General features: G+C 37.2%; 1 protein-coding gene across 1 annotated transcript in view; it reads left to right on the forward strand.

The window, feature by feature from the left end:
• Positions 1–25451, forward strand: part of LOC102222263 (collagen alpha-1(XI) chain-like) — a 99786-nt gene that overhangs the window by 29461 nt on the left and 44874 nt on the right. The window contains exons 5-22 of the mRNA XM_005801956.3: positions 3650–3778; positions 7335–7424; positions 7715–7813; positions 8122–8430; positions 10706–10771; positions 13992–14033; positions 14416–14478; positions 17335–17409; positions 17817–17900; positions 19311–19367; positions 20122–20175; positions 20304–20357; positions 21594–21647; positions 21774–21827; positions 22433–22486; positions 22569–22613; positions 23964–24017; positions 24119–24163. Coding sequence (XP_005802013.1) covers positions 3650–3778; positions 7335–7424; positions 7715–7813; positions 8122–8430; positions 10706–10771; positions 13992–14033; positions 14416–14478; positions 17335–17409; positions 17817–17900; positions 19311–19367; positions 20122–20175; positions 20304–20357; positions 21594–21647; positions 21774–21827; positions 22433–22486; positions 22569–22613; positions 23964–24017; positions 24119–24163 — 1428 coding nt within the window. The remainder of the gene's footprint in view (positions 1–3649; positions 3779–7334; positions 7425–7714; positions 7814–8121; positions 8431–10705; positions 10772–13991; positions 14034–14415; positions 14479–17334; positions 17410–17816; positions 17901–19310; positions 19368–20121; positions 20176–20303; positions 20358–21593; positions 21648–21773; positions 21828–22432; positions 22487–22568; positions 22614–23963; positions 24018–24118; positions 24164–25451) is intronic.

The raw sequence follows: 25451 nt of genomic DNA on the forward strand, positions 1-25451 counted from the left end.
GTAGGCTGCGCCATAACATCTACTCTGTTATTACTTTAACACATTTTGTTTTTCAGCTGTTGATTCTGTTAAGTAAGAACGTTTTTCAAGTGCACCTCTTTCACAAATGTTTGTCTCCAGTACAACAAACTGCCTTCAATAATAAGGCATGCATCGGTGGAACATTGATCCTCTGTCTAATTTCAGCTGTGCTATAAATGTGTGAGAAGTTTCTTAGAAAACATTAGTAAAAAATCAGCATTATGAATCTCAAGAAAGACAGCCATTGTAGTTGTGGTTATGTTTATAAAATTATATCCCAATCTTTGAACATCTCAGAGCACGGATTAATCCATCATCCCAAAGTGGAAAGGGAAGGACACAGCAGTAAATCTACTAAGACATGTCCGTCCACCTAAACCGACAGGCCAAGAAATAGAGCATTAATCAGAAATGCAGCCAGGAGCCCCATGGTTACTCAACAGGAGCTGCAGAGATTCATAACCCAGGTAGAATAATCTTTTGACAGGACAACTATCAGTTATGGATGCATGGCAACGATTCAAAACATACCCGATTTACAGTTTTCCAAAAAACCTTTAGAGAACAAATCAAAGAGAAAAAGTTCACACTAAAAACACAATGTTTAACACAACATCCCAACATGAATCAGGGTGGTGGCAGCATTATTCTGTGGGGATGCAATTCTTCAGCAGGCACTAGGAAGTAAGGCTGAGTTTATTGGAGTTTATGGAGCTAAATACATTGCAACCCTTGGGGAAACATTCTTTGTTGATTTTTCATTTAGAAAAAAATATATATTGAAGTTTTCCTTAGTGTGAGTAACTGTCACTGTTAAATGTATGGTACTATAACAATACAGATTCATAAACAATCATACACCAAAGAGACCGCTGAATTATAAAGTAACATGAAAGATTAAAGTGATAAAATGACAAATGTTTTCAACCGAAGAGTACTGATCTGAACTGACTACGCCTGCATAAACCCAAAAGCTTAATGAATCTGTGTTTAGTTTAAGTTGGCCTAAAACTACTCAGGTTTACTGGTTACATATGATGTGAGTGCAGAGCGATGGGTATTTAATGTGTTCCAGAGATCTAAGCTTATACAGATGTTGCCTCCTGTAATTTAATGCACTCTGCATGTATGTGCTTCCTCCTAAAGAGGCCACCCGGACTGTGTTCTCTCTTTGCTTTCTGAGACTTATTTTGCACATTTTTATCATTTAGGTGGAATTCAAAAGATCTGAAAAAGGTAGATGGATATTAATAGCATTCTTAAGATTGAAGGCAAAGCACGTCCCGGTTTTGCTGTAAAGCCGGGACGTGTAAATTTCGTCCCAGCATATTTTCCATGATAATGGAAAAGGAGGAGAGGAGATCTAATTTCCTTTTCCATAGGCTCATGAAAAACAGACGGCTTCAGATAAGTACAGACTTTGGATTTTTGTCTGCTGAGTGCAGGGGCTTGCCAACCTTAATGATGGAGTAAGGGTAACTGTAGAATAGTTCTTTTTAAAAGCTTCAGACTCCCCTACAGCCTAGACGCAATCTATAAAGCTTGATCTAATTAATAGTCAAGAGACTACTGTCTTTAATATTCGACATCCGCCTTGTTTTTTTTATTGTCTCATTTTATTACCGTCATGCTCGTGAAGACCTTGGGCAGTGAAGCCAAAGGGAACAGGAGCACACTTTATTGGCATTAAAGAATCCCTGTTATGCTTTCTGAGTTTTCCCCTTTTTTCTTCAGCATTTTTTATAGCTTTTGATGCATGACTGTGTCGGTGGAGCAGCAAAGTCAAAAAATCCATGTCAGAGGCAGTTATCATCACCGGCTGAATCACTGCTTCTGAATTTGTGAATCAGATCTTTCGGACGGTAGTTCCGGATTTTCTTCTGTAGCTGTACTTATCTAAACTGCATGCCTGTGATATGCATTTCAGTGATTATTCCCCAGTGACTAACTTGGCACAAGTCAAAGAGAGAAAGTGCAGCTGGCTATACTCCTACAGTAGGCTGACCAGTCAGAGCAGACTGGGCCGAAATGAAATGAGGTATTCAAGGATTGACCAGGAGCCATGCAACAATGAACAGTTCCTTTTCTGTTGACCTGTTTCACATTTCATCACATTACAAACATAAACTTTACTTTATTGGAATTTTATGTGGCACACCAACATAAAACAATCATCCAATTTTGAAGTGAGAGAAAATCGACATGTTTTCAAAGTGTTTTGCTAATAGAATCCCAAACTAAAATCCAATGCAACCAACTGCCTTTAAAAGTCTCCTAATCAGCTAATAAACCCCCTTGAGGGCAATTGTTCTGTGAAGGCCTCAGAGATGTTTTAGAAAACATTAGTGAACAATCTGCACCATAAAAACCAAGAACATATGTGAGTGATAAAATTGTGAAAAACTAAAATTTGTTTTTTGTACACCTAATTGGACATTCTTCAATCCATCAACCAGGAAGAGAATATAATGTCAACACTGCAAAGCAACCAAAACAGCTACACACTTAACCTGGGAAGAAGACTTAAAAGGAACTTTTTGACCAACAATCACAACCCTATGTGTGGCAGAAAAGTTAAAATTCCTTTTGGTGAAACTTGGTGGTTGCAGCATCATTCAGTAGGACGATCTTTTGGAGCAGGGACACTTAAACTGAACATAGTTGATGGGAAGATGGATGTAACTAAATACAGGCTAATATTGGGAAGTATACCAATCAGAAGCTGGAAAAGTCATTCACTGAGGTTCACCTTCCAGCATCACATCCTGAGGTTCAGTGAAATTGTTCAGATTTAGAGTCAAAAAACCTTATAAGCCAAAGAGACATTTTGACACTTGATTCTCCAAATTCAGACCTTGCTCTATTTTGAAAAAGTTGAATTTTCTAATAATTTAGTTTCTGGATGTTCAAATCAGGAGTGAAATAAAAGGATAGATCCATCTTTTGTAAAGTTGTTGTAAAATAACTAATGTTTTATATATATATATATATATATATATATATATATATATATATATATATATATATATATATAATATGAAAGCATATTCTAGGACATACTGTACAATCAAAATAGGAAAAAGGATAGTTTGATGTATAGTTTTTTTAAATTTTATTTTGTTTTCCCTGATTACAATTTTGATTCCCTGCAGTTACCAATCCTTAATGGTAACAGGAATGGTAACTGCAGCCTTCCTATTATCATGGATATTCATTCAGTTACAACAAGTTTATCCATGTATGAACTCAGTTTAAAACAATGTTAGAATTGTGTGTGGAGTAGAAATAAAATCTTTTGGTGTTTTGTTTCTCAACTTGTCAGATTTTTCGCTCATTTTTACCTGTTTCTAACTTTTTTCTCGTGTACCTGATGTGGCTAAAGCTCAAAGCTCCAGGTTGAAGACGTTTTCCAAACCAAACCAATCTGGAAAAAACACATTTCAGAGAAGAAAATTAAATAAATGACACCACAGACCATCTCACAGCCTTCTGTTGGATATCAGCTGTAAATTAACCAACAGACTCCTTGTTTATCTATGCAGCCACAAAGGATAAAAAAATAACCTTTATGTGGGAATTTTTTACGCGCTTCCACTGACTCACTTCTTTCTTTTTTCTTTTTTTCTAGGGTGACATTCAGCAGCTTTTGATATTGTCAGATCCCAGAGCCGCCTATGACTACTGTGAACACTACAGCCCTGACTGTGGAAAACCCAGCCACCATGACACTCCACAGGCCCAGGAACCAGAGGAAGAGGTCAGCGTCTATGGTTTGATTTGTTAAAATATGGATCAGAATCATATCAGGGTCCTATAGAAAGAAGACGTCAGGAAGAAGTGTGGCAGTTGGGAGTTGTAGGCAGGATAATGTTTCATTCTCTTAATCGCATATGGCATGGACAGAAAAGACCACACAGGACAAAATAAGCAGAAAGCTTGGCTCACTGATCATCCCATGAATTTTAAAACTGTTCTAATTGTTTTTTTTGGGGGGGAGGGGGTGGGATGTGGATTTTGCAGATGATTGAAAAGAAACAAATTTAAACTAGGTGCTATTTCAACCAACTGCACATATATCCTTCAATTTGTGGCATGCCAAAAATTCTGCAGCTATAGACAGGAAGCTTGAGAAAAACTTGAGGAAAACTGTCAAATCTGTCTTTTTCTCCAGTCTGTGTTTTATTGGTGGAAAAACAATGACATATCAAAATACATGCCTGGGTTTGAAATGAAAGTTTTATTGGTACTGTCTCCAAAACATCCCTCAGAGTCTTTTAGGCAGATTTGTGTAAAGGCTTTAGTTTCTTTTCATCTTTACGCTTTGTGCTCTTTTACAGTTTTATCTTATGGTTGATATTTTCCTTCAGTTTTGCATTAAATAACTGATGAACTCATTTTGGAAACTTGTTATTTTTTCCTGCCTCAAAGTCTTAGCCCACTTTGGAGTGGCCCCGAGATTTATATCACTAACGAGTTCAGCAGGCTCTGCCCAGACTCACAGGGAAATTTAAGCTTTTCCTTCCCCGGCTACTTCCAATACCTGGAAAAGCAGACTTTTGGTTCAAAACAAAAAAGAAGAGAAGCCTGTTCTTTATTCAAAACTATTGGCAGAATAGCAGGTACCAGCACTGGAAAATATTGCTTCATCATCAAGTTACTTTTCTGAGCCAACATAAGGAGGTTGTCAATTCCAAATAGACAGCAGGGAGCAGTTTGGCTTCAAGGACATTGTAAATCTGGTTTATTTATTGGCGTATTCTGTACAGTTAAGACAGGAATGTTCTTCCTACATTCCAGCTCAGTTTGTTAAACTTGCTGACTCTCAATATGCAAAAAAATAAATTCCACAATGTAGCTATTGTTTTTGTAATGAAAAAGCCTGAAGCAATTCAAAGTAATTGTGAATAAAACTTCTTTTGAAGATGTTTTATCTCATGAAGCTTGCTGACTTGCATCACCATTCAGTATCAGCTGTTGGGCCAAAGGAGGAAGAGAAAGTAAGAGCCACCTTTTTATGATAAAACACATCTATTCATGATTTTCAATCTACCCTATTATAAATCCATTCAGCTTAGTCCACGTACTTCAACACCATAAATAAATACTCTTTGTTTCTCTCTGAGCCTGTCTGGATGCTAAGGCCAGGACTTTTTTTATGTGACCTTCCCCTCCAGACCACATAACTGAGGCCAACGTTGAAACTTGTATTATTTTTATGAGCTTAGCAGCTGCCTAGAGACTAATATTTATGCTTTTGCTGATTGGGTATTGCATATCAGGGGCTGCTCTGTTATTATAATCTACCTTGCCTCTGTTTGGATAATGACAATAAACCTTTATTCCAGGGGTCTCAAACTCGCGGCCCGCGGGCCAACTGTGGCCCTCGGGACGATAGTTTGTGGCCCCCGCCTTAATATGAAAGTTTAATGTTAGTGCGGCCCGCAAGTTTGATATAATTGGCACTTTTCAGTGTTGTGTGTGGAGCTGAACGAACTTACCAATCACGGTGGAGTATATTGCTCTGGGGGCGGGACATCGGCCGGGCCTATTTGCATTTTCTATTTGTCATTATTTGCATGCGGTACATGCGCAATTTCCGCGGCTGCTCCCGCTTCACGTGCTTCAGCATCCAGTCTAGACCCGGAAGTTGCTGATCAGTGTAACGTAATTAAGGTTAGGCGCTGTAACGCTTTGGTTGTGTTTAAGGGAGGAGAGGAGGCGGCAGATTCGTCAGGACGGTCAAAAACTCACAACCACACTGGTACTGGGAATTCCACAGTGTTGTCCTTTAATAAATACGCTCTTCACCAACCTTACAAAGCCCGGTTGAACGGCTGCTATATTATCAGACATGAAAATTGAGCAGCGTCCAAACAACCCGTAACATTACTAAAAAGTTAGGGAGCTAACATGTCCGTCTAGCACGTTTCTCCCACGCTCTCTACAGAGAAGCCGTGGCGCATACTTCTGACATCATTAGCAATACTAGAGTATCTTAAAGAGACACTACACAATTACGGCTGTTACAGTGCCTGACTACGGCCAAATATGGTAATAGGCAATCAGAAAGGTTCGGCTGAGGAGACCGTGTGTGTGAATGCGGCCCAGCCTCACCCAGACTCTACCTCCAGCGGACCCCGGGTAAATTGAGTTTGAGACCCCTGCTTTATTCACAAAGGACCGAGGAAGATGCTTTACATCATTATATGTTGGTTGTCTGTGCTTCTGGCAGAGCTAGTTGGACTAGTGGGTGTTTCTTAAAAAACAACTCAGATATGTGTTTATATGTATCTATGTATTTTTGAGGTAGAGGCACTTAAATCAGTGTAGCGAAGGAAACACAATGGATATGCCATTCTGAAAACTGTAGAGGCAAAAAGGACTCCAGTCATTTTTTTTGTCTTTTTCAGAAACAAAATTATTTCTGAATACCACAGGTTAACAAAAATAAAAATTACAACAGTATGTGTCTTTTGAAAGAAGTCAAAAGTACAAGTACGCTCCCTACATTCAGAATTCACATTTGAAAGTTGTCGTACTTAATTGCATTTTTTTCCCCTCAGTCATGACTAACTGGGCTGCACAGTGACACAGTCATCTCAAATGCTGCCTTTACAGCAGGAAGGTCTTAGGTCCTTCCTGCCTCCATGTAGGACCTCAGACCAGATCACTGTGCAGGTTCTCTATGGGTACATTATCTTCTTTAGAAAATGGATAGATGTATTAAACTGAATTGACATTTTCTTTAAGTCTAACCTTATTTACCTGTAAACTTATTAGGTGTAAAATGCTTTAAACTCTACTTTCACCCTCCCAGTTTTGATCAGTGAGTATCGCAGTAAGTCTTTTGATTTAATAATTAATATTACACAGTGAGCCTTTTATTACATCTTCATTTTTTATTGCTCTAGCTATAAAAATTGCTATGACTCCATGTATTAGTACTTCAATAAATATGGCATACAGTACAAGTCTTTTAAAGAGCCATTAATGACAATAACAAGTGTTTTGTAGACAAAATTAAGCAGTAACAGCAGAAAATTGTTACAGGGTTTATTTGAGAACTTTTTCATTAACTAAAGGTCAGAATGATTTGGAAAATTGGAAAACACACTCATGCATACAGAAAACAGATATTTTTTGGGGTTATTTTTTTATATCGATTTGAAATTTGGCCCCTTGTTCTTTAATTGGCATGGTATATATTTACTTTATGTTGTTTAAATATGAGGACCAGACTGTTTAGAAAACTGAGTCTTATGCATACTATGATTTTGCTTACATGCTGTAACATCATCTTTTGGTTCTTACAGTATCCGGTCTACGACTACGGTGAATTATATGAATACGGTGAAGGGGAGGTAACCACTGATGCTCCGCCTACACCAGGAGCAAAGACTGAGGTAAATATTGATTTCCTATACAACTATTATGATTAGTTGTATAGTTCTTAGTATTTTTGATCATTTAAATTCTTCATTTAGTTCCTTTTGCTTTCTAAATATTACATATTTTATTGTATTTTGAGGTTGTTTTTTGCATGCATGCCTGCATGCCACCCTAAACATCTTTGTAAAAATTAACATTCTTAAAGTTGCTCCTTTTTATCTAGTGGGAAGGGATATTCTGTAACCTTTTGAGTAGCTATTGCCCTCAACTCTGACTTTATTTTTTGAACTATTTCTTCTTTTAGACAAAAGCTGGTGGAGAATACTACACTAACGAGTATGACTACACCGAGGTGTATGGGAGTAAGCCTGATCCTCCAACAGAGACCTCCAGACAAGGCGAGGTAACTCTACTACTTTATTTTTCTTTGACTTGCTTCAGCGTTACCCATTTAACAAACATGTCATTATTCATAAAATGGGGTTGGGACCCAATTGAGCGGCATGTGATGTCGAGAGGGAATCTACAAGTAATCTACAGAAATAAACCTAAATTGAAGTGACTGCAGAAAGCAACTTTTGCTGGAAATAATGAAGCTGTTTGGCTAGTTAATTACTGGTGTTTCCTTAATGTAGCAATCAGTAAACCTGCAAAAAAATATTACCTCTTTGCACTAACAAATTCTCCATGTCTTCCCACTTCTGATCCCAGACTTACGATGCTGAAATAGGGGAGGATTATGTCACTGGTGTGGATGAGGTTGGAGTGGACCCCACTGTTGCTGTGGAAAGTGCTGTGGACCCAGTGGACCCACCAGTGAAGGTGCAACCTGAAACGGATGTAAAAGAGTTTAAGGAATACGACATGAAGGAATATGATACCAAAGAGTTTGTGGAGAAACCCTACGACTATGGCACTTATGTGGATTACGACGATTATGGTACCACCAATGCAAAGCCGACCCCCGAAGTGTATGAGGATGAAATCGGTCCTGGTGTTCCAGCAGAGACAGATATCAGCGTAAGTGGTTACGATTAACAACCTGACTTAATATGGAAAAAGCTAGAAGTGTTTGTATGAATGTGCTGATCAGAATTGCATCTGGTTTCTGATCTCCTGCTTTTGTAAAAATGTGACCTTCTAATATTTACCCATAGGCATGTGAGTCATGTAAATCAAAATAGTCTGATCAGATTCAGCTCTATCCAAATAAATTCATAGTCTGAATGAGAAGTGGTTTATGCTGCTTAATAATCTGTACAGCATGGATGGAAACACTTGTTCTGATTGCAACATTCCTGTTGTGACAACCTGAACTGACTGTGCACGTGTGTGCCATGTCTGGGTAGCAAAACTGGTCTGTTGATTTCTCTTCCTGTAATGTAGGAAGACCAACAGAAAACTGCTTAGCCTGTAGCTTAATTAGGGAGTGCAGTAACATCTCAACTGTTATTAGAGCGTGGCGCTGGTCCATTCTTGGCGCTCAGAAGATATAGAACAAAAAACCCCATTTGTTCTATGTTCTATGTCAGCACAGACAGTGGTACAACTGCTTTTGTGTTTTTAGGTAATTTTTTTTACAACACTGGAGAAGTCAGTGCTTCTATTCCAGTGCATGTTTAATCGAATGAATTCATTCTGTGCCTGTATAACTGATGCATCCAGATTATTTAATCTGAATATGCTACTGGGAAACCCTTAGTTCACATGTAAACAAAGCTTTGTTTACATGTATGTCATGTATGTACATGTGAAGCTTGTTTACATGTTTCCATAAAGTCAGAAAACAAGAACAAAAAACAATAATATTGTACACAGCAAGGTTGTGTGTACAATAATTTGTTAAATTAAACCATCCATCAGAGCAGAATCGGTAACAGATGTGTGTGTGTTTGGTTGTTTTTTTTACCTGTTTGATTAAAATGTTGATCAACAGGACCTGACTATATCTAACAAGCTACTGTTACCAAGATATTGTTACATTTAGTCAAAGAGTAAAGGGTTTAGAGTCTGTGCATATTGTGGCGCTGGAGTATACAGAGACTAAACGCAACTATCACGGGTGTGGTTTCTGAACTTGAGACCTTTTCTGCATGTCTGTCTCTCTGTAAAGGTCACTAGTGGCGCAAAAGTTTGAAGAAAAAAATATTAAAAAACTAAAATGGAGTTCACATACCTGCTTCTAAAAGTCTGCCTTCCTCTCACTGTTACAGCCTGGCCTGAGTGACCCACATTCATGTCTCATATTCATAAAAATTCAGTTTCATATTTCATGTCTATATTTCCTTTGAATTTATTCTTAAAAACCTAGCTAATACTGAAAGCTTCAAGTCTTAAGAGAGTCATCTACACCTAAAAGTGATGTTCTGACAGTCTGGTAGAGCTTAGTATGGCGTGTTCACTGACTGGAAAAAGATCACACATTTAGACTAAAAATTGGTCAGTCTTGGTCACCAACCAGTGTTGTATTAACTTGTTAGGGTGGTTAAGGGGCAGCTTCTTTTATTTGTTACTTTCAATGATTTAAGCCCGGAATTTTACACTTACAAGCCAGACATTCAAATATACTTAAGCTTCAACAAATACAGACCTTGTCTTTTCCAGATAAACACCTGTCAGCAATTAGCTTGCTCTTTGTAACCTTTCCACCCGAGAGGCCTCTGTTGTTTATCAAACACATGCCTTTCCCTGGATACTCTAGCGATAATCTGTGTGCTTTATCTAAATACACAGTTCCTGGCAATTGTTAGGTTTTTCTTTGTCTCCATCAAAGCTGTTTTTGCATTCTGTGAAAATTCTGCTGAGCTGGTGTTTATTCTTTCATTCACTGAAGATCAAAATTTGCAGAATCAGGAGGTGACATGCTCTTTATCTGAGCTTTGAGCTGGGATCTTTCAGCTTGGGACAAATTTAAATTGTTTTCTTTGTCCTGCATGCGCTCTTGACTGTGTTACGGTTTGGGCTCAGAACTGTGGTCTCTTCATGAATTCTTTTCTTCTGAAGTCTTTGTATGTATAGTGTCAGGTAACAACTCATATATTAGTGCACAGTTGGAGTCCTTTTCCATTTTGGAACTGTTATACACTTCTTTTTGCAAACACAGAATATATATATGCCTAATAAAGAGATGTATCAAGTTTCTCCAGAATGAAGGAACTTAGATTCATTTTTCAAATAGGGAGAAAAAAAATGCATTTTGCTTATTAAACTTCATTAAACACACTTTTTTTCCGCTGTAAATATGGTAGTGTTATTATGGCTTTAAGGATTCATATTATTTGTTCTACATCTTCAGGTGAGTGGGGGACACAATTACCTGGGACAAAAAGGAGAGAAGGGTGAACCTGCAGTCATTGAACCTGTAAGTATATCTCAGATGTTTCTTCATGGTTTTTTTCAAGTTTGTGACGTCTATGTTCAAAAAATAAATGTCCTAAATGATTTGTGTTTAGAATTGCTCCAATTTTAATGACGTGAAACAAGCTATCCTTGTTGCAGATGGAAATTTCCTTTGAATCTGCTTGTGCGCATTAGTCAATATCTGACTGCCTTGCCTGGTGCATTCACTAGAATAAAGTCATTACAATTAGTTCATTTTTCCAAATTTACACAATCTGTCCAAGACACATTTAGTCAGCATGACTCAAACAGCTGTTAAAACATTGGTGAGCATTCCAGAACCTGGATATGATTGGGCAAATAAAGCCACCTGAGCTTTTTCTGGTAGGAATACATTTCTTATAAAAATGTCCAAAAAAACAAATAGTTCAGTTTGTGTGAAAGAGCATAAATGGCCTCTTTCACAAAATATTTTAAGCCAGGTCTTTGACATTGTCTGGGGTTATCTGAGGAATCTATGAAAGCTTGAATGAGGCAAAAGTGGGTTAAATGAGGCATCAGCAGTGCCACAATGATCAGCATATTTTATGTTATGCTGATTGTGCAACTCTAGGTTCTAATGTAGCAATAAAAGATTGTCAGTGAGACCAGCTGATGAAAACTCACAGGGACATGGTATGCTTCCTGCTCAGTCCTCACTATTAACACACATTGGACGAGTAGCTCTGAAGTCCAAGACAACTCTGAACTTAAGCCATTAGTTAGCTGTGGTGGAATGCCTCTGCTGTGGTTTTTTTATAATTACAAAATGCTGGTGGTATTTTCTGACTCTGATATATTTCACCCTGAGAATTTCATAACTGTAGAACTATGAAAATAATGTGCGATGAGGGAGTGCTTCTCTCCCTTTTTCCCCAAGACCATTTTAACTTTTAGTATGTATTTATTTAGTATTAATGTGTTAATGTTGATTGTGCAGTAATAGTTTGCAGAGCAAAAAGCAAAAGCCACATCTCAACTGCATCGATGGGAGGTAGAAAAAAAGGTTGAAAGGGAGCTCGTCTTTGTGTTTATTAGATATAACTGTTTTGTGTAAGAGCTTTAACTACAAGTGAAGGACTGATTGGATAAAAGCTTTATGCAGCCTGCTCAAGAGTAATATGCTCCATGATGTGTGTTGTTGTACTATGTCTTTTTGACTAATGTCAGAGCTAAGCATTATCATCATTGGTGAATTAACAACAGCTAGCAGGAAGCATACATCAATGCTTTTTGTGCTTATCAAGATCTCAGAATCCAACTATGAACTAATAATTGTGGTTCTGCTGTGAAGCATATATAATGATGCTGTGTTTGATGTCTGAGCTAATACCAGAATGTAACGTGGTGTAGACTGTTGCCACACACAGCAGTTGGTTTCCATGGAGACGAAATGCAGACTGATGGAAAGATAATGCTGAAAAAAAGCAGTCAATCACACTTATTTGTATAGCAAATTTCAACAGCAAGGCGGTTCAAAGTGCTTTACATAACAAAACCACAAAATTACAAAGTTAGAAAGAAAACACCATACAGTCAACGTTTGAACAAACATTACATTTTGATGAGTGCATCACTATAGTCATACAAATCAAAATGTTGATTAATGTTTAATTCATTATGGTTCAAAAGCAACTCTAAACAGGTAGGTTTATACTCTTGATTTAAAATGTTTCAGCGATTTTTCAGTTCTCTGGAAGTTTGTTCCGGATTTGTGGAAACAAAGGCTTTCGTTGCCTTCTTAGATAAAATAACCCCAGATATTATACATAAGAACTAATTTCACAAGTTGGAGCATTGATATAGGTCTCAAATTAATATGGTTTCGTTACACTAATTACATTTATGACTATTATTTTTCTCCTTTTTACATTATTGAGGTTTATTTATTTATTTATTGAATTGTTACAAAGTCAAAAGAATTTTAGTTTTTCCACAAGGTAAACACACTTGACAATTAGCTAAATTGCTAAATATTAGGTACATTTCTATCTTCAATGTTCAATGCTTAGCTAGTCTTGCCCAAGTAAATAAAAAGGGGATAACACCTAATAAAGTCTGACAATAACTCTTAGCAGTTTGGCGTAGCTGTGCATCCACAGTTCTGTGTCTGATTTCTGATCTTTATTAAGCTTTGATTTTTTTTGTTGACCTATCTTTACAAGTTCATAGTAAGCATTACTAAAATGATATTGTAGACACTTACCTTAATCCTGAGATTTTTCAAAAGGATTCCAAGATTTCCAGATGCCACAGGTCCCATTACACATTAAAAGGATTTAACAGAGAAACCTTGCACTTTTCATTAAGCCTTCCTGTTTATTGCAGAAAGGTCACTGTCTGTTTAAAAGTAACTACTTGGATGAAACACTAAAACGCCTCCACAGCAAACATATTTTTTTAAAAATAGCTTGTTACTCCTATTTTGTTTTCTTCAACTTAATTTTAAGCACATTGATGGTGAAAGAGGGAAAGTTTAAATATTGCCTCACTAACAGATTCCATAGCAGTTACCACAACCCGTCTGCTATTAGATATAGAACATTTGGTGACCTGAATTTGATCACATTTTGAGTTTAACACATTTGTAGTCATCAGTCAGGGCTAGTCAGGTTTAAAATTGGTTGCAGATTCCTGTCACCAATTTAAATCACAAAACATATCCTTTAAATGATCAACTTTGTACACATGCTGAAAAACTGAGATGAAATTGTATTGATGCTTTAGGAAAATATGGTTGGCACAAACCTAATTTTTTATTGAAAGAGAGATGCCAAAAATTCAAGTATGTGAGCTTTAAATCATCTCAAAAATATTTAAGGCTATAAAGGAAAACAGGTCCTCAACAGATTTTTCTCAGGAATATAAAGCTTTTCGTACTTAGTTTAAACACTTTTTGAATTCAGTTAATTTTCATCTGAATTCAAGCTGACTGTGTTACTTCTATCAATCGTTCTCAATAGTGAGATGTAACAAAAGCATACAAGTCCCTAGGAAGGACTTTAGATTAGTTTAGATTAGTTTAAACAAATAAATCACATAGCTTAATTTTTGTAACCATCCTGAGGCTTTAGCAAATAAACTCTTTAGCCTTAAGCCAAAAGAAAGCAAAGTTCCTATGCCCCTTACTCTTAATTGTCTCTTGATTTACAGGCTGCCATTAATGCTACTGTATTCCCTCCTTCTTTTTCTTCCTTTTGCAGGGGATGCTTTTAGAAGGACCCCAAGGAGCCCCTGGCCCAGCAGTGAGTATCACATTCTCCCACACTCCTGTCTGCCGTTCACAGATGGAGAACAGCTAAAGAGGGAAAAATGTTTTTATGGAAAGAACGTCAGCACGGATTGTCAGCAGAGCTTGAGTTGAGACAAACTGTCAAAATGTGTATTTGTGCATGGAAGTGTGTATGTCTGTGACTCTGTGCATGTTGGGGAAAGACGAGGGGTGGAGGGGTTCGAGGTGAGGTGGGGGGCTTACTTTTTTTGAGGTTTATTTCTTTCAAAATGATGGCTTTGCCTCTGTCTCTGTTGGCCTCTGCATGTGGCGCTATGGTGGGCTGACTGTGTTGGAAATGCTGGTTAGCAGTGGTTTTGGGGTAATATGCTAAATGTATTCACATTTGCTTTCAGGGTGTTCCTGGTAACCCAGGATTGCAAGGACCCCTAGGTACTCCAGGAGATCCTGGTGAGAGGGTGAGTGAGTGCTGGACTCCATTTTACAGTTTATTGCAGCTGAGTCAGAGACACTTTTTTTCTCTCTTTATGATGGTGTAAAGGAAATGTCTATGTTTTAAAATTACATTAAAAGTCATTAGAAGCAAGCAGTCCAGTTTCCAAATTAGTTTTGATGGAGAGTGGAAATATTTGAAACCAAATCTTTAGTCATTTGTGGACTTCAAGAGTGCCTTTCCATTCTTCTGAAAGGCTCTAGAAGCTTTAATCACAAATGTGCTTTTGTCTGAAAGGATGTTCAGTTTTTGGCCCAGATGAGACACTTTTGATGTCGTCTCCGGTAGAGGATTGGATTAACACGAGTAATGTAGCACCTGTAACCAATGTCCTGCTGCAGTCCAAGTGTTGTGAATCTACCCTGATGCCTTCAAGGGGCTTCAGAATACAATCCCCAGAGGTGGTTACCTGTGTTGCATAGGAATCTTTTTCTGCCTCACTTTTTCCTTCCACTAAGCTTTCCTTGAAAAATGTTTCGATGGGTCACTGTGTGAACAGCCAGGTTCTTTAGTAATAGCATTTTGTGGTTTACTGCACTTGCGAAGGGTGTCAATGACTGCCTGCTCAACAACTGTCAAGACTGCAGTCTTCAGGCAGTAACATTTTTGTGTTGTAAGTACTTTTTCGTTTTACTTAAAATTGTAATGTGCAAGCTGAAATATGTTTCAGCTTTTTTAAATGAAATTCCTGAATTAAATTAACTGCTGCTCTGTGAAGAAATTTCTGATAAACCACAACAATGACTTGGAAAAAGTACTGCATTTTGGTATGCAATCAGTTTATGGAAAGTTTGAAAAAATCAGCTGTGTTGCTGATCAGTGGGATTGCTAAAGAAGTTTTCTTTGAAATATGCAGAATCCCTGAAATTACTTTTTTTTTCATCTCTATTTAAATCTAATCATATATTTGGTCTACTTGATGATACAAAGCATGATCTTGCTTCCCCCAAAACTGCCAGTTAAAAACTATTTTCTTTCTAACAGGAAACTTGCGGAACAAATAGGCCATTTGCTAGTTTATTCAACAGCTTTCACTAGTACAAAAGTTTTATTGTTTCACTGAGTCAGGGTGATAAAAAAGTCATTTTTGTTCATCCAGTAAGTCTGTCCTCCCTCTTCTATTTCCTCTCATGGGACGAAATCACTGCGGCTGACAGGGACATTAGAGTTGAGTGGTTTCTATACTCTCTGCGGTTTTCCTTTACGCAGTTTCTGCATGCCGCCTTCGCTCCCCAAAGCACTCAGAAACCCCATCCCTTCCAGCCGTCATTAACGCTAGATGCCGCTATGCTCATGATCACAACTGTGGATGGGGAAAATTCACAGACACTGGGAAAAAAGCGAATGGAAACACATGGCATCAATCAGAGCCAAGATGAGATTGCAGCACAAGAGAGACTGCTAAGTAGATTGTTGTTTCTCTCAAAGTATTAAGCCCTGCCTTAAGCCTTTAATTAGTTTCTGATGTTTGTGTACGTCTTTATTCAAACCCTTGATGTTGTAATTCAATATAAAAGTAAATTTTTTGCAGCAGTTTTTAATTTTTTTATTTTTATCTTTTGCTGTTTCCTTTATAAATATCTAAACTTCTGTATTGATACCCATATCATTAGTTACAGACATTCTGGGAGTGCCTCAAGTAGCTAACCTCAGACAATGTGTTACTTTTAAAATAATGTGGCAACCACTGACTTTATATGAAAGACAGATGCAACATGCTGATGTCACCCCTTAGTTTGAAGAGGAGGGTTTTGAAACCCTAAACCCTAAACTCAGTGTTTGGGTCCTATCTTCGCACTCTGGAGTTCTCGCATCCAAAAGTGATGAATGGCGCTAACTGAACCATTCTGGGATGTGGCGTAAATGTACAGGATGAAATCAGCTGTCACTGAAGAGAATGAAACATTTGTTTCATTTTGCATCAAGCTATAAAGAGATTGTTGTCAGAGCTCTAAACATTTTTGTTTCTGTGGGAATAGATTCAATTTTGGAGCCAGTGTCGAGTGATCATACAATACGGTTGTGTGTTGCTGCCAGCATAATCCCACCATTGTTACCAAGTTTTTACATTTTAAGATTTATAGCCGACTTATTAACCCAGGCAACATTCTTTCTTTAGATGATTAAAAACGTATTCTTTTTCAACTAAATACTAAACAGAGCAACAAATTAACTTCCCATTAAGGCTAATATATGCATCGTCCGCCAAAAACTTGAGGCTTACTGTTATTGAAAATAGCAACAATAATGTTGATTTTGATTTTTTTCATCATCCCAATGTCATTACTGATATCCCTGAGCTTTCTGCTCTTAGTAGCTAAGAACTTTATCAGATGTGGGTCCTCAGGACAGCAAAAGTCCTTCCAACGGGACAAATAAATTACTGGAACACAGAGTTTGAAATCATGATATCGGAAAAAGATAGCCTACTAAATATTACATACAATCACTCCTTTACCAATGCAGTGTTACAGAAGCGGGTGTTGCAATGGCAAATATAATTTGATATATTGCAGAAAGATCTGGTAAGTATGGACCAAAATAAAGCAAAAAGTGGTATAAACAAGGTGAACCTGATAAAGTTACTGGAGGGGACATTGGGACGAGTTAAAGTCAACTGGCCTAACGAATAATTACCATGCACTGCTCAGTTGCGTTGTACTACCCACACAGATGTTAACTTTAAACAGACTTTTAATATCGCTCTCTTTTGTATTACCATGAATATGACTTCATGCTTCTATGATATTGTGCACTGTTTGAGATGTTCTGTCTTTGACTTTTTAGAAATATCGGATTTTCTCTCATTTTCACTGTGCAGGGTCCTCCTGGCCGTCCTGGTATTCCAGGTTCAGATGGTGTCCCTGGCCCTCCAGGTACCGTTCTGATGCTACCAGTAAGTCCTGCTGCTTTCTATGTACTTTTTAGTTGTCTTTTTTCCCCTCACATATTGCGTGAGTCTAATTGTAGTCAATAACCAATGAACTCACCTCAGTGGGTAAATTTACCACACTGCAGAAACAGTAGGCCAGCGATGGCAGCCTATTTTCTTTAGGTAACAAATCATTGGCCTTGTAAATGTCAGCCAGTTCGATGGAGTGGAACCAGTGACTGAGGTTTTGAAATGCTCAGCCAATGACACATATTTATGAGAGTTGGTGTTTGTGCTTGAAAGGTGTGGGGTTAACAGGTTTAATAGACTACCTCCTATGGGGGTCACTATAAGATATGCCACTCAGTAAAAGCAAAGACAAGTCCATTTATTTTTAATGTTGTTTTCCTTTTACTTTTTGTGGCCTACAGTTCCGTGCGGGTGGTGAGGCACATAAGGGACCTGTGATAACAGCCCAAGAAGCTCAGGCGCAGGCCATCCTGTCTCAGGCTAGAGTAAGTATCAATGGAAATATTTCATTCTCTTTGGGATTTGACTTGCAAATAATATTCACCACATTTATGTGTTTCTTTAGTTTAAATACTAAAATACTCAAGTCAGCATGTATGTAAAGGAGGAGTGCATTGTAGAAGTCCCAATCAGGATACAAACAAAGCTTTGGACCCAGGTCAGGCTGAGAAGTGGCCAAAGCCGCAGCACATACTTATACCCACTCAGTGGTTCTGACAACTGTAGCACTGATGAAAACAGGTTGAACTTGGGTGCTTTCATCTGTGTGTGATATATTGTCGTGCACATGGAAATTGTTAAGCCCCACACAACCACTGAATAGTTAAAGCTTTAGAAGTATGCTGAGCTCAATGGCTCCCACAAGTGGAGTTTATTCATGGTTAGAAGGCATTTGTCACCTTTCAGTACTCAACTTGTCATGCCAACAATTCGGTTTGGCATGGGTAAATAGAAAATGTAATGCTTTTCCATACTTCTGTATTTATTTATTCTTTCTGACCTCTCCAGGCAGTGTATAATTGTTCATTCTTTCCAGGTGTTCAGTTATGTACAAATTAGGACATGAATAGGTTTCTTTCTTTTATGTCATTGTGTCATCACACTACAAATAAATGTCAGACAACATTTCTGGCTGTCGCACATTGTGGTCAGCTATGAACGGAAGAAAATGCTGAAGTGGTAAACTGTGAACAAGACATGCTGCTCTCAGAGAGGCTGAAATGAATATTTCTGTGGTTGTATTGAACTATTATAAGATGGCTTATGATGTTGCAGAGCCCTACAAATAGCTTTGTTTTTTTTTAATTTTAGACTTTTATTCTATTTTAAATTGTGGGTAGTTATAAGAATGATCTTACATGGTTAAGCAAAACAGCAGTTTTGCAAATTCACCTTTAACAAGAACTGTTTACAAGCTCAATTCACTGGTTAAAACTAGTAATTTATGTTCATTTGCGTTGTTTTTGTTTTTTTTTTTTGGTTTAAAAAATTCTAAAATGTGTGTTTTGGGATTTCATGCAACCATTTGTAACCTGGCTTTTGGCAGTTTTATTTACACTTGGTTAATTGTCTTAGTTCAATTATTACATTTTATATTTTATACATATTCATAGACATTTCATTAATTGGGAGATTCAGAGTATCTTACGTGATATTACATTTTTCAAATGTAAAAATCAAAGTCATCACAAATTATCATTGGAGTAAAAAATAAAATAACATTTTTTTAGTTATTGTTATACGAATCATCTCTAAACAAGTGGCCGTTTATCCTTGATTTAAAGGGTTATCAGGTCTTTCAGCATATATAGACGATGCATATTTATCTATACATATGTGTGTTAAATACTTAAATAGTAAGTAATGGGCTATACTTTATTTTGATTGGTCCTTAGCTAACAATGAGAGGCCCCCCAGGGCCGGTGGGATTGGCAGGAAGATCTGGACTTTTGGTGAGTATCTTCATACATTGACGTATTGCCATTACTGAGTTCTCCATGTGATAAAAATACAGTGATTTAGATATATTTGAAGATCAAGTTATTTCACTATGTAATCGTGAATAAAAGGCTACAGAGAATTTAGTTTTCTGCGTAAAGACGTTCCAATCTAAATTTTGTGGCCAATTTTTGTTATCCAGTTTTTAGAAAGGCATAAGATAAAAAAATATTATAAAAACATTATTCAGCATATGTTTTCCTTGCCTTAATGTTGTAATTTGGGCCTACACATTTTATATTGCTAGTAACGGTGGCATCTTGCTGCTGTGTGAGAGAGCAGCAGTGTGAAATGTTTACTATAAGCTTAAAGCAAAGGCAAGAGAATGATAGAGTTGACATTTTAAAATGTGTTTAACATCTCGGGTTTCTAATGTTTCATGACAGAAAGAGCTTGAAATCTCCTTTGAACCTTCCTGTTAGCTGATGGATGGCTCTTTTTCTTAGCAAATTAAGACACATTCTTGTGAAATACAGCATGTTTTTCTTGTGACAACTGATATTTCACAGTATTGCTTGAAAGAATATGAACATTTCTATATTATGAATATGAATATTGTCGACCACATATTCAGTTTGGTCATATCATTCTCAGACAGCACAAGGAGTCCTTCAATTCTTCTGCACTAGAGAGTTTGTGCACATGGAAATATGACTCAGGGATACAGCTATCATCTGTTTAAATTACTTTCTTTCTGCTTCTACATAGGGACCCCCTGGGGCTGCTGGACTCAAAGGTGACAGCGGTGACTCTGGACCACAGGTGAGAGGCCTAGCTTTTTGTTGGTTTTCACAGTAATACCTTTTAATTATAGATAACATCTACGTTGCTCCTGTTTGTCTGTTTCGAAAAACAAATAATAATAGTGTACATTTACATAATCTGTACAGGGACCAAGAGGTCTTCAGGGTCCAACTGGTGCACCAGGGAAGCCAGGAAAAAGGGTAAGAGTGATTTAAACGTAAAACTAATTGAGTGGTTCATCTTCTCTAATGTAGCACTGCAATGGTGATGTACTGTACATACACATAATTTGGGAAGGTACAATTGATGGTATTATGGCTTTGAAAGCACTTCATAACATTGAGTCAAACTAAGTCCCACTTATGGATGTATTTTAAGAAACCACTTTATAAGCCCTGTTTTTTTTATGTGATATCATGAAAAAAAGGATCAAGCATGAGATTACATATCACTTACAAAGGAAAAGGTTATGTGTCCCAGAATCTAATCTGTTTTGTTGCAAAATGTGTAAAATCAAACCCAGGGCAAAAACAAAATACTTTGTAATGATACTGGCTGAAAAACTTTACAGTTATTATCTATGGTGATCTGAGTCCCATGCAGATATATGCTAAAAGGCTACACAGAGATGAAGAAGCGATTTCTCCAAGAGCAACAGAAAAAAATACCAGATTACATTTTACAAATACACTTAATTTTTAGAGACTTGCACTATGGTTTCCCTAATGACTGTTGGATACATTGGATGGATGAATGTTATGTGGTTTGATGAAATTACATTTAATGTGTTTAGCCATAATGACCACTATTACATTTTGAGGAAAAAGGGGAAGCTTGTAAACCTGACAACATTATGTAGAAATATGGATGTTGCAGCTGAAAACATAAGTCAAGAAGTTAAAACGTAGGCACAAATGAAACTTCCATCTGGACAAAGGGCCTTGCACAGCACCAAATGAGCTGTGAAGTGGCTTCAGGACAACAAAAACAATGTGTTTTGGAGTGACCATCATAAAGCCATGATCCTAGCCTCATAGTATCTTTGTGAGCAGATCTATAAAAGCAAGGTAACCCATAAATCTTTACTCAGTTACACCAGTTATGTCTGGAGGAATGGGACAAATTCCCAGCAAAGGATGCTTGTGGAAGGATACGCAAAGTATTTGTACCCAGCTCATACAATTTAAATGGCAATTTTGATTTACCTGAAATTTGAAAGTTTTCTTTTTTCTATCCAGTATGTGTAAATAAATTTTTTTTACTATAAGTGCAGTTTAATATATTTGCCGGCTTTAAAATCTGTGCCTACATAGAAAGGAAACTTGTTCCAAACTTTTCCTGTTTGAAAAAAAAAATCATCTGCGTTCAATGACTGCACCTGTGTGTTTACTTAACTATAAACTGGTAAACTGAAATGATGTGTGTGTGTCTTCCAGGGTCGGAATGGAGCTGACGGTGCACGAGGAATGCCAGGAGAGGCAGGCGCCAAGGTAACGTGCAATTTTCCTAAAGAAAAACATTAAATTATAATTTTTTCAGTGTTAATTTTAAACAAATTCACATCCTGTTAATTACTGGTACACTTACCATCTTGAGATGTCTTTTATTTACTTTAGGGTGACAGAGGTTTTGATGGCCTCCCCGGTCTTCCTGGAGAGAAAGGACACAGGGTAAGCTTGAAGGAGTAAAACTTAGTGTTATTTAAAATCACCAATGTTCAAGACTTATGTGTTGCATGAAAAAGCTGATTGGGGTCTAGATGCCATCTGATTTATCAGCACAGTGTGATGTGAATGTTCAGCTCATGTATACCATTAGGCCATTTGACCTACTTAGAGAGGTGGGGACAGCTTCAGATCCACCTAAGCAGTGTTTAACCAGTAGAGGAGGCGAATGATGAATGTTGAGTTTAGAGAAACCAAACGGAGACACAAAGATCACAGACGGTTATTTTTAGATGGGATTTTAAACCTCGTCCTATACCAGATAATTACAGAGGTAGGCTGGTCCTTATAGAGCTCTATGAATAGTGAAAACCATATATTGCGGGGCCATGCCCATTGTGGTGACCATGCCAACTTTAGATTAAAGGCGGTTTTTGCTTGTTTTCGTTGTATTTTTTACACCCTCAATTTTCCACATTTCTGACCAACGTCATATTTTTGCTTTAAACTACAATCTTTTTTCTCAACTGCACAAATTGAGCATGTAGATTCTCTTTTGACTGCAGCATTTGTCATCTTTGTTGATGTTGTCCCTACGTGATCTATTCCAGGGAGAACACGGCCCCAGTGGTCCTCCAGGATCTCCAGGAGATGACGGGCCAAGAGTGAGTTTTTCGTCTGTCTTGTATCACTTTCAAATACCCATAAAATTGCTAAAAAGTCCAAAATATGTCTGCTTAATCCCAGGGCGAAGACGGCCATGTTGGACAGAGAGGAGTGGCTGGAGAGAGTGTAAGTATAATTCTAGTTAGAGGGTCATTGAGCTTAAAGTGCAACACCTTGGAAAAATATTAATTTTCCTTGAACTACGTCACATTTTATTATGCAAAATTTTTATCTTCCAAATCATAATCTTAAAAGTGTGGGACACCTCTGTATTCACCCCGCATGAGTCAATATTTTGTAGAACTATATTTTCTGCGATTACAGCTCCAAGTCTTTTAAAGTTTGTCTCTTCCATCTTTGCATGCATAGCAGCTCAGACTTCTGCAAATTCTTTTCAAATCTAGTCACAATTATCGAATATATTTAGGTCTGGACTTTAACTGGGCCATTCTAACACATGAAATATTCTTTAATCCAAATCATTCCTTTGTAGCGCTTACTGTATGTTTTGTGTTGTCCCTTTGGAAGTTGAATCTTCACCCCAGTCTCACTTTTGCAACAGTGATCAGATTTTCTTCCAGGACTGCCTTGTATTTTGCTCCATCCATCTTTCCATCAACCAGCTGTCCTACTCCTGGATAATGTGCAGTCTTAGCTTTCCCCTGATGTATTGCTTTGGATTTTGTAACAAAGTTCGTTTAGGGTCTCACGTGATCAGAGCATCTTCTTCCCCAACATGGCTTGTAGCAGAGACTTGGGGCCTTATTTTTGCCACTTTTTCAATCATTGATTTCTGATCGTCTGTAAGGATATCAGGTTCAAAGGGGCTGAATAAGTGAAAACCATGCATCCATAAATTCCTAATCAGTTCAGATCAAAGAGTGAACGTCACTTTCTCATCCCTTTCAGTTTTTTTTTTTTTTTTTAATTCATGGCTTTGCCAACCTTCTTTACTCTGGGGACCACTGCCTTTTGTGTGCAGGGACCATTGCCTTTCTAATCTCAACCTTGTTATAAACAGTTTCTGCATAAGAGATCAAAAAGTAGGACTGGAATTTCTTTTTTCTTTTTATGTCCGTGTGAAAGTAAATGGTCCGTGAAAGGTAGCAGGAGAAATTTGCTCCCTCTTGTACCCAAATTAGCAGTATCCTTTTAGAGAAACTGTTGCACCATATTTCATCACGCAGTAGCAGGAAGGTAAAAGAGTAGAGTATTTTAGCTGACATTAAATGAATGTCTTTATGTTTTACAAGGAGAAACAACTTTCATATTAGCTTTCCATCGGCAGTGCTCATCTATGACCACATGGGGGTTTGTGTTTCACATAGAGCAACATTTAAATTCAGTGCCAGGCAGTTTTAGTTTATTCTATAGTACCTTGACATTTTTTTAAATGTTGCATTTAATAAGTTGTGTTGAGGTGGTTTTGTTAGTGTGTTTGTTTTTTAAACACTGTTTCTTTCTTTTTATAAACAGGGCCCCAGAGGTTTGCTTGGCCCCAGAGGGTCCCCAGGTCCTCCAGGACAACCTGTAAATATGATTTGTTTGTGCTCTGAACTGAGTCATACCATGCTGCATGATTTACTTCTTTCTTAACAACAATTTTCATCAATCAATTCTGTTCACTTTAGGGTCTTTCTGGACTGGATGGTCAAGCTGGTCCCAAAGGAAACATGGTGAGAAGTATTTGTGTTGTGTTTCTTTAAAAGGAGAGGTGAAAGTCAGACTTTTTCTGCAGGACCACCGGCTTTGTGTGAGGCTTACTTTTTTGAAGGACTGTGAACTTTAACTCCAGTGCAACAATGCAAGGGAGGAGGCCATGACTCAGCTGTTGGTGAAAGCAGAACCTATTTCATTTACTTTCTAACTGTAACTGTTTGAGGGTAAACAAAAAGTCTGTTCTGTGGCTTAGCTTGCCTACATAACTTTTTTACTGGGATTTTCACAGAATACAAAATTGCAAATTCTACATTTTAAAGATTTAAATTACCAGCTCGGCAATGGTAATGTTATCAAACAATTTTACCAACACCTTTTTTTCCCAAATGAAAACTGTATAAAAACTTATTCAACTAAAAATAACGCATGCCTACTTATTGCAAAAATGGCTAAAAAATATTTTCTATTATTGTATAAACCTTAATATCATATTTTTATATACACTTTATGAATTGCATAACCTTATTTTACTTACTGTCTAACATTAAGTTTAAACAGCAACATCAAAAGCCTCATCACAGTTTGCATTTGGACTTGAGGACAAATATCTAAATTTTGACTTCTGGTCAGAAGAATAGAATAGAATAGAATAGAATAGAGTATACTTTACTGATGTCGAAGGGGAAATTGCTTAAAACTACCCTAAAACTTCTATGTTAGACTGAGAACACCATCACTAAATGTAAAGTACTGTGGTGGCAGCATTATTTTATATTTTCCTTCATTAGTTTATATTTTGGTTGGGTAAATTTACCATAGATTTAGTTGACTTAAATGTACTTAGTATTTGTCACTTAAACTAAAATGGAACAATGTGTGCTTCAGTCATATCACTAAGTTTTGACTTCAAATTATTGACTTCAGATTCAGCTTGATAAAAGACTTGGAACTTGAGCTTGTACTTATATTTTGACACCACCAACTAAAGACTTCATCCTGAGCTAAGCATTCTGACTTGAAAACATTTAATATCTTACTCTGTTATTTTAATTGCAGACTCCAGTTAAAAGGTCAGCTTTTTATGAAAAAACATTATACATTAAGTAATTTCTGAACTTTTCCTACCTTAGTTATGACATGAAGTCAGTAACTCAGTTGAAAAATACAGAAAGCTTAAAAGATAAAATAAATATTGTAGATGTATGAGGATTGACACCCTTAAACTAATGCTTTATTAAATCACCTTTTGATTTTATTGCAGCATTCAGTCATTTTTGGATTGTACTATACTAGGCCCTTTTTTTT

This window comes from Xiphophorus maculatus, chromosome 6 (genome assembly GCF_002775205.1).
Source record: "Xiphophorus maculatus strain JP 163 A chromosome 6, X_maculatus-5.0-male, whole genome shotgun sequence".
Lineage (NCBI taxonomy): Eukaryota > Metazoa > Chordata > Actinopteri > Cyprinodontiformes > Poeciliidae > Xiphophorus > Xiphophorus maculatus.